This window comes from Polistes canadensis, unplaced genomic scaffold (genome assembly GCF_001313835.1).
Source record: "Polistes canadensis isolate GaletaPanama2010 unplaced genomic scaffold, ASM131383v1 scaffold_83, whole genome shotgun sequence".
Classification (NCBI taxonomy): domain Eukaryota; kingdom Metazoa; phylum Arthropoda; class Insecta; order Hymenoptera; family Vespidae; genus Polistes; species Polistes canadensis.
In genome coordinates, this window is record NW_014569630.1 from 302,250 (window position 1) to 312,731 (window position 10,482).

Consider the following 10,482-nt stretch of genomic DNA (forward strand, 5'->3'; position numbering starts at 1 on the left):
AATGAAATAATTTGTATAATCATATCTAAAAAAAAAAGAATAGTTTTGCAAAACATATTGTGCATGCAAATAGATTAATACGAAAATTAAAACAACACCAATGTGGAATCGTATAATATTGTAGAAAATTACAATAATATATTTTCTATTGAAAATATGTTATCGAAAATATATACGTTATGAAATAATTGATTGATTAATAATTATAAATGAAAATAAAATATATTTACCAAATCCTAATTCAGGCCAGGTTTCAACGATAGACCAAGCAATTCCGGATACGTTCTTTTTAACTTTAAGAAGTTCGCATAAGTCGATGCAACGTAAATTTTTTTCCACGACAACTGCAGTCCATGTTTCGTCGTCGTTGTAAAATCTTAGTTCTTCCTGGAAAAAAAAAAAAATCAAAAAGGAATAAAATAAAAATGTATATATTATGAATCGTAATTAAAATGAATTCTTTTAAAATTCGAATAAAAATTCGTACGCGAATATATATTATGATAGTTCTTCTCTCGAAATTGGAAAGCAATAAACGAATGTTTGTGTATGTATGTAAGTATGTATGTATGTGTGTTAAATGGTATCTCGAAGAAATAACTGAATATAAATCTGTTAGAAAAAAATGAAAAGAATATCTATAGTAAGAAAAATAGAAAAAAAGAAGATGAGAGAAACATTTAGTTTGCCAAAAATGCATATAAACTGACATAATAATAATTATTCTAACTGCCTTCTACCTGCCACGTCACACTAAAAGAGAACTTTTATTTTTGTTAAATTATCTATTTCGAGAAACTGGCTTATTTCCAATTCAATGTTCTATTACCAAAATCAATCCTATCGTATTAACATTGAAACTTGTAATAATATTATTTTTGTTAGAATATTCGAACACGTTTGAATGAACAATTTATTTTTTTTTATTCTTACCACCAATTCGATTGCATATTGTTTTTCGTAATAATAATTTTTACAATATTATAATATATTTAATTATTGTTCATTTCTATGCATACATTATCTATTTATTTATATTTATTTCTATGGATTCTTTTCATTTTTAAAAATTTTTAACTTATATATTTATTTATATTTATATTATCTTTATATCTTTCAATATTTTTATTCTGGTTATATAACAATGGATAATTAACGTCAATGTTTGTATATATAAATAAATAAACTAATATTACAATTTAATAAAATTAAAATGTATTTTATAATAGAGATAGGAAAAGAAAAATAAAACAGAATGAAATAAGAAGAAAAATATTGTATTAATGAATTTCTTGTTTACCTGTTTTTCTTGATCTAAAACTTCTAATTCTTCGCTTTGACTAGTAACTCTTCTTCGAGCTCTCTGCATCATCCTGCTGATTTCAAAAATTGTAGGTGCAGAACTAAGTCGTTCGTATGTTCTTTCACGAGTTGCAGATCGGCCACCGGTCGCTGTCGACCTGCTGTCGAGACAGGAACACATTTTTGGAAACCAATCTGTCGAGGAGACAAATAAACAAAAAAAAAACCAAAATTCGAATTATTAGATTTAGAACATTTGAAATATTTTAATCACGCTAATCTACGTACCAACATTTGATTAATCAAATCATTGCGAACTACGCGATATTTCATTCCGTTAATCGTCTACTACATTTAAATTAATTAATAATAATATAAATACATAGGTGTGCATGTGTGTTCGTATATATTCGTGTGTATAGATATGAGCATATATAAAGGTAAACAAAAAAGATATTTTTAAACAAATGAGCCTGTTGTTCTATTAATTGTTATACAACTCGGCTATGTAAATTACGATTTATCAATTACATACATAAATTATTATTTATTTTTCATAATTATATGATTAGATTTATAAGATTAGATTGAAATAGCAAAAGTGTTGATGTTAATAAAGCGAATTGATTTTATTTAACGGAAGAAAAATAGAATAAAACTACGTGAATATATAAAAATGCAATTAAGTGTTAGAAATAAACGCGTGTGTGTATCCTAAATTATTATTTATTATCATTATTAGAGTTTTTAATAATATTGATTTTTAAAAAAGAGAAAAATAGAAAAGCACGTGAATTTAGCAATGCAATAAGATATTAAACAATTAAGGTGTTTTATATGAAACATAGGGGAATAATTTTAATTATCAAAATAATTCGCGAATTAGAAGAGAGTAACAAATATTTTGTCGTATTTAAAAATTTGTCATTTAAATCTTTAAATGCTACGATCACAGATTTATGACGATTATGAAATATAAAAAAATAATTGAATGAATTAATTTTGGTATTTCTGCAATGTTCGCTGTCCACCATAAGCCTTGAAATAAATTTGAAAATCGTTGTATATTATTCAGAAATTCTGTTATTTCGTTATTGTGACAGTACGACTGTTAGAAACGGATTGAACCAAAAAGAAATAAAATGTGTCGCGGTTAAAGTTAAAAGTGTTAAAACATTGCAGAGTTAATAAGAAATAAAACAAAAATAATATATACTAAAGAAAAAATCTTTACAATTGATAATTATAACAATAGGAGAGAACAATTAAGTGTGCGTGTTTTTCTGAAAATTTTTTCCGAATAAAAATACGTATTATTATCTTGATTGATCTACTTTTCCAAATTTAAATTCAAAAAATAATATTTCATTACAAAAGCACAGTACCATTCGATATTTCCTCAAATCGTAAATTTATTATATTATAACATTTCATTCTTATATTTCATTAATCACGTTTTGTTATCAATCAAATAAAATACACGAATATTTGTCAATGCAAAATTAATTCATTTTTAATATTCACATTTCTGTCATAAAATATGTTTTTAAATATATATATATATATATATATATATATATAAGGGATCATAAATAATTTGTTTAACATTTTTCAATTTTATTTCATAAAATTCACACGAGAGTATATTAATAATAATAATAATAATAATAAAAAGCGAATACGAAGATATAATTAGTTGTCTTCTTTTTTTTCTAAGACTCGCATATACGTTAAAAAAACGCACGGGAGATATAAAATTATTTTGAAAATTGTTTAAAAAAATAAAAATATGTCTTTTATATTATCATTTTGTTTGTTGTTTAGTTTAGTTTAATTGTTATTATTGAAATTTCACGAGGAAGTATCGTCGATTATTTGCGTGTTTCTCGTGTTCTGTCTCGGTCTCGGTCTTGGTCTTGGTCTTGGTTTGTATATCGTGAGAGAACACGTTCACGTTCACGTTCACGTTTACGTTCACGTTCACGTTCACGTTTACTGACGACGAGACACGCGCGTCGGCCATCTCAAGGCGAACGAATGGCTCCTAATAAAGGCTCGTCTGCATCGTATCCGGGGTTGTGAGCGTTCCTGTCGCGGTTCGCGATGGACCGTAAAAGAAAGAGAGAGAAAAAGATAGGAAGAAAAAAGGGAAAGAGAAAGAAAGGAAGAGAGAGAGAGAGAAAATAAAAGAGAGAGAGAGAGAGAGAGTGAATAAACTGCAACACGATTCGATTCTTCCCAATTAATCAAATTAATTAACGCTTATTTCAACGATGTTACGATTAATTGCAACTCGTTAAACAATCGCAATTGTTTATTTTTTTTTTTTTTTTTTTTTGGTTAATTTCGGTAATCATGTTAACAAATGGTAATATTATTTTTGTTGAATTATTTTTTGTTGTGATTTATATTCAATTTTCACGATTATCCTTTCAATATTAATTTATTTAATAATAATATAATGATATAAATTAATTTTAATAATCACCGTAACAAATCGTAATATCATCTTTTTCGTCGAATTTTTGTGTGTGATTTATGTTCAATTTTCACAATTATCCTTTCAATATTAATTAATTTAACAATAATATAATTATATAAATTAATGCAAATATTTAATGAAGAATATATTTTTTCCTGTTTTTTTTTGGGTTAATTTTAATAATCACCGTAACAAATCGTAATATCATTTTTGTTATGATTTATATACAATTTTCACGATAACTTTTTCAATATTAATTAATTTAACAATAATATATATATATATATATAAATTAATGCAAATATTAAATGAAGAATATATTTTTTCTTGATTTTTTATTTTTTTAGTTAATTTCTAAAATTATTGTAACAAATGGTAATATCATATTTTTCGTCGAATTTTGTTTGTGTGATTTATATTCAATTTTCACGATTATCTTTTCAATATTAATTCATTTAACAATAATATAATGATATAAATTAATGCAAATATTCAATGAAAAATATATTAATATATTCGATCTGTATAACATATTTTCTCACGAATATAATATGAGATAAATTCAAAAGATCGTAAGAAATATAAACGAAAGTTCGAAAAATAACAAAGAATATTGTGCTTCCTTACGAGAAATTGAAGCAAATAAGGACAGGAATGGAGACGAAAATTATTCCAAAGATGTTGATGAAGAAGAGACAGAGAAAAGAGAAAGAAAAAGAAAAAAAAAATAATAATAATAAAAGAGAGAGAGAGAGAAAAGAGAAGGATTGGTCGCATGGGCGCATTTTTGCGGCTAAGCGCATTCGATTTGCTCGCGTTAGCTCGGCGCCGACCGTTTCTATTTCGAGCCAACCACCTGTTTCCCTTTGCAATATGCAAGCAAGGCTTGCACAGACAGACACGCATACAAATACACAGAGAGAAGTTGAAGCGCATATTCTCTTACATGCACTTTCAGGCTTTCACATACATACATATATATATATATACATACATACACAAATAACGTACAAACATCATACATACACGTATACAACCTTTCTTTCCGTCTCATCACTTCACTTAACTTCACTTCACTTCAACTTTTACTTCAGCCTCATTTTTTGCTTATCTTCTTAGAGGACCGTGTCTTACCGGTTTGTTCGACAAAATGGTTGCTGGCTCTTAAGCCGATGAGCAGCACCAGCAGCAAGTAAGTAAGTAAGTAAGTAAGTAAGTAAGTAAGTACCGTGTATATATTCTTTGAAGATAACCGCAAAAGAGAGAATGAAACAAAAATTGTTAAGACAATGTCTAAGAAATAATGATAGAATGATAAAATATAATACGTTAAACAAGAATTATTATAATGAATAGAAAAATAATATCGATTTGTAAATGTCTCTCATACAACTTGTATATTAAATTATTAAAAATATTTTTATTTTTTTATTTTTTGATTTAAAACAAAAAATATACATATATATATATTTTTTTTTTTTTCATTATTATTATCCATTATCACCACGGTGTATGATTAAAAATATAATTATGGTATACTTCAGATCAGTTTCATTAATTAATTGTAGTAAACTTTCGTATAAACGCGTGTTTCTAAAACTTGTATCCAATAAAATGAGGGAATTCAATGCATTTCAAAATTAAAAGTTGATTTCATTGCGATTAACATTCTTATTTTAATCGTTCAACGATTTTATTCCGTGTTTCGTGATTTTATTATCTAATTAATCAATACACACACACACACACACACACACACACACAAGAGAGAGAGGATAATGAGAGAAGACAACATTAATACGAGAATAAAATTAGATATATTTTGTTAAATGTCAGTATTAACGGTTACGTATTATAAAAAACAATAAAAATAAAAAAGAAGAAACAAAAAAAAGAAAAAATACGGAATAGATAGTTGTAAATATAGATGTGAATATAGGAGAGATAAGAAAAGTAATATTGAAGATAAACGAAAGTAGAATCAAAGAGAGAAGGAAACATAGAAATACCATTTGCCTTATCTTAAAAGTATAGTTGAAACATCCTTAATGTCAAAGAAATGGCTAACTAACGACTGGAATTATCCTTATCGAAAATGATCTCCATATTATTTTTTGTTCACATTCACAAAAATACTTAAATACTCATAGAATTTACACGATTGCAAGGATACATATGAAATAAGGATATATACAAGGATAGGTTGGTTATCATTAAAGTATATTACCTTTGGTGCAATTAAAATTTTTCATTTTTCTTATACATATGCTAAGAGAGAGAGAGAGAGAGAGAGAGAGAGAGAGAGAGAGAGAGAGAGAGAGAAACACTTATGGTTTTTTTTTTATATATAATAACAAAAATATTGTCATTTTAAACGATCAAAATTATTGTACACCACCGTATGCACCGTTGTTTTTATTCGTACAAGTTATCTATGGGTTAATTAAAATTCTCACGGGGTAATATTTTACATTTTTCTTTTGTTTTTTTCTTTTTGCACGGGGTAAAATAATTCTAACGTACGAATATCGTCGTAAAGATTTATAACTAAACGATTATTATTCTTTATTTCTTCCAATTTCTTTGTTTTTTTCTATGTTGCTGTTGTTGTTGGGGAATAAAAACAACATTGTGGGAAAGAGGAAAAAAAAAAAAAAATGGAGAATATAGGAAAAATCCAAGATATATGAAAGATAGTTCCGTTCTCGTGAGGAGAGAAAAATGGAAACAAAATGAAAGGAAAGGAGAGAGAGAGAGAGAGAGAGAGAGAGAGAGAGAGAGAGAGAAAGAGAGAGAGAAAGAGAGAGAGAGAGAGAGAGAAAAGGGTAAAAATTTATCTTGCGATCGTTGTTATATACGTAAGATAGGCCACGCGAGAGAAAAGGATATAAAAAGAATTAGAATGGTAAGGGGAAGAGGTGGGGAAGGGATTGGGAAGGGATGGGGAAGGGATGAGAAGGAATATCATGAAGAAGAACGACGCAATTTTGGGGTTTTGGTAGCTGGGGAGTTTTGCCTCGGGCCAACTTACAAAAGAATGAGAGAGAGAGAGACAGAAAAAAAAACGAAAGAAAGAAAGAAAGAGACAGAAAGAGAGAGAATGAAAGAGAGAGTGAGAGTGAGAGGAGAAGATAAAAAATATTCGGGGAGAGAAAAAAAAAGAAAGGGTAGTATTTTAGAAAAAGATAGAAGGAGGGTGAAATAAAAGTATGAGAATAAGAGAAAAAGAAAACTTACTTATGTGTATACGTATATATGTGAAAGAGAGAGAGAGAGAGAGAGAGAAAAGAAAGGATTAGAATGAGATGACTTATGTGTATACGTATATATGAAAGAGAGAGAGAGAGAGAGAGAATTAGAATGAGAGGATAGTTTGTATTTGTGTAAAAGAAAAAGTATTTAATAAGAAAGAGAGAGAGAGAGAAAGGGTAAAGAATCATGATGAAAGAGTGAGAAAAAGAGAGAATGTGTGTGTGTATGAAAGAGATAGGAAGGTGATGGGGTTTAAAGTGAGAAAGAGTTAAAAAATGTTTGAGATAGAAATAATAATGGAGAAAGAGGGAAAAGGATGGAGAGGTAAAATAATAGAGAAGAAAATTTGTGGGAGAAGGATAGAGAGATATAAAATGATAGATAATAAAAGCAAAAGAGAAGGAAGAAGGAGAATAATAATAATAATAATAATAATAATAATAAGAATAATAAGAAGAAGAAGGATAAATTTCGAAAGCAATCTCATCTTCTACGTTTACTCGCTGGTACCTCGTAAAAATTTAGCACCGATAATTAGGGGACGCGCGATATGCGTACACGAACGGACCTTTAACAGTCGATTTTAAGTTGGTTCGGTGTGTGTATATATATATATATATATATGTATATATATACGATGCATCGAATAAAATGACGAAAAAAATAAAACGAAATGACGACGATGCGAAATACCCACGAAGCTTCGAAGAAGACTACTTTACAACCGTTCACAATAATTTTGTAATAGCTGTAACATTACGATTTTACCTAGCTTCAAATTTGGTTTTGCAGGTGCACATATCAAACTTGTCGATAATAATAATAATAATATTTGCATCGTCATTCTTAAATGGTGGAGACGATTATTAACCGATTTTCTCTTTACTCTCTTTCTTTCTTTCTTTTTATTTTTGTTAACTTAATAATAATAATAATCTCTTGGAATTGCATTAATAATAATAATTATCGATAATTATTATTATAATATCGAACACACATCGTGTGTGTTCATAGTTCTTTCCCCCGTTCGTTTTAATTCGTCACGTTGATGGAATATTTATTTATATTTATGCTTTCTTTTTTCTTTTCAATGATCATTCAATGGGAGGGGGAGGCTTTCAAGATATACGTGAAATTGAAAGTAATATACGATTAATCAAATAGAAACGTTCCATTTGTAATAATATAACATTAGAATCTTATTCTTTTTGATTTTTTAAATAAATAAAAGTATCATTCTTTTTTTTTTTTGTAGAAGCTCATAACTTTTCAATCATTCCTACATTTCGAAGTAGAAAGGGGACCAAAAAAAAATGAATGCAAAATGAACAAAATTGAATATTTTAAAAAAAGAAGGCAAAAGAAAGGAAACAAATACACAGAAAAATATATAATGAAATAGAAAGAGAGAGAGAAAGAGAAGAGGGAGAGTGCACGTTACAAGGAAGAAAGATATTTCTGTATACTAAATTCACGTTAACGAGGTCAGTCAGTCTCCCGGGTGAGACGATGCATACAGATAGAATAAAACCTTTATTCGGTTTAGGTCAAACCAACCTTTCTGCACTGCACTGCACTGTGCACTGCTCAGCTCATATCTCGCAGAATCACAGAAATAGAAACTCACCAAAACTAGCGAAGTGCATATAATGCGTTTTACTCGCTCAAAATACCCCACCCTCCAACCCACCCTCCCCCCGCCACCCCATTCCTCCTCCTCCTCCTCCTTCACCGATTTCATCATGTGCAGTTTGCAAAATGCATTTAAGTGAATTGACGAAATTTCGAGACCTTTCCAAGATAATAAATATAAGTAAGTATGACGAATCATTTGTTTTGACGTTGAACGACAAGTATTATTGTTTTTCGTAACGACAAACATAAGTTCCAATGAAATTCTACGAAATGAAATATAATAATGGGCAAGTTCGTGGAATAATCAAATTGAATGATTACTGTTGTTCTAAATGTTACGTAAAAATAGAGAGAAAATATACTCGAAGAAATAATGCAAATGACAAGGTATTGATCGCATAATAATTTGACTAGTTTAATAATTACATATTTAGTGAGAGGATAAAAATTAATATACAAATTATAAAAGTCATTTAAAATTAAAAAGAAACTTCAAGATAAGTGTGTGCGTGTGTGTGTAAAGAAAAGAAATAACAAAATGGGCAAGAAATGTTACGTAAAATGAAAATAAAAATTATCGAGGAAAAATAAGAAACAAATATCAATCGTATAATGTTTCATTAATCGACAATTAAATATCTTGCATATAGAGAAGCAAGAAACAAAAAAAGAAAGAAAAAAGTAATTAAAAATTGAAAATAATCGAACAATTAAATCGAATTAATTAAAAAAAACGATAGGATAATTCCAACATGAAAAAAGAAATACAACGTTTCTCTCGAACAATCTTCCATTCTTCGATCTTCTTTCGTTAGATATACATCCCCATAAAAAAAAAATACCCCATAAAAGTAATTGTTATTTTATCAATAAAAAAAATATTATATTTATGAATTACAAACGAGATATTTCTTATTAATTAATATTGTTTGATCTCTTAAAATTGAATAACATACTTTAGGATTTGTATAGTTTGAAGTACCTTGTATGTTCAGGTAATAATACAGTTAGGTTACTCGCCATTAGCTATTTAATCTACGATAGTAATCTATAAGTCACATAGAGAAAATAGAAGGTAACAGCTTCCTGGCATTAAAAGCGTTGGTATTCTTCCGTTATCGGCCAATCGTTTTTCTTGTAACTCTTTTTGATGTCACTTAGAACAGGACATCTAACCATGAGTGTTCATGGAATCGAATGATAAACGATTTAACGATCGATCGATCGATCGAAAGGTAATTTGTTCGATCAAGCAGATCAATTTAAAGAAGATTGATGTATGTATATCTTTATACATGTCTTATGAAAACAATCAAGTAACAAATTATTTATTATACTTATGCATCTTTTTGATGTAATATATAAATTAAAGTGTTATCAATAATTATTTATTTTGTTGGATAATCAGGTGTAATGTGTTTGAAATATTATCAATGAGACGTGTAAAATGTACATTTTAGGATTTTGTAATAAATTGATCTTAAAAAGTATGTCAAGGTGTCGTCAAAATTTACACGCATACACACACGATATTGATTTATGAATATTAGATAATTATAATATTTAATTGTTGTCCTTTTTATTCATATGTGTAACTTGTTAGAGTAATTATTGTTTCAAACAAAATGATGGATTTTCATTTTTTCGATTAAATTAATCGAACCACAATGTGTGTTCATTTAACTTTGTGAATTAAAATTACATTTATAAACATATTATTTTATTGTTTGCTTTTATTGTTTATTAGAATATTAATATAATTTTTAATTAAACGTCATTTCTTCGTATATAAATATATTCATAGTTATGCA

General features: G+C 27.8%; 1 protein-coding gene across 6 annotated transcripts in view; it reads right to left on the minus strand.

Annotated features, from left to right (window-relative positions):
- The window catches only part of LOC106786810 (growth factor receptor-bound protein 10-like), a 397,464-nt gene that overhangs the window by 289,651 nt on the left and 97,331 nt on the right, over nt 1–10,482 (minus strand). For all 6 annotated transcript variants that reach the window (XM_014748590.1, XM_014748591.1, XM_014748594.1 and 3 more), the window contains 2 exons: nt 1,301–1,497; nt 231–387 (listed from right to left, as the gene is read on the minus strand). In XM_014748590.1, coding sequence (XP_014604076.1) covers nt 231–387; nt 1,301–1,497 — 354 coding nt within the window. The remainder of the gene's footprint in view (nt 1–230; nt 388–1,300; nt 1,498–10,482) is intronic.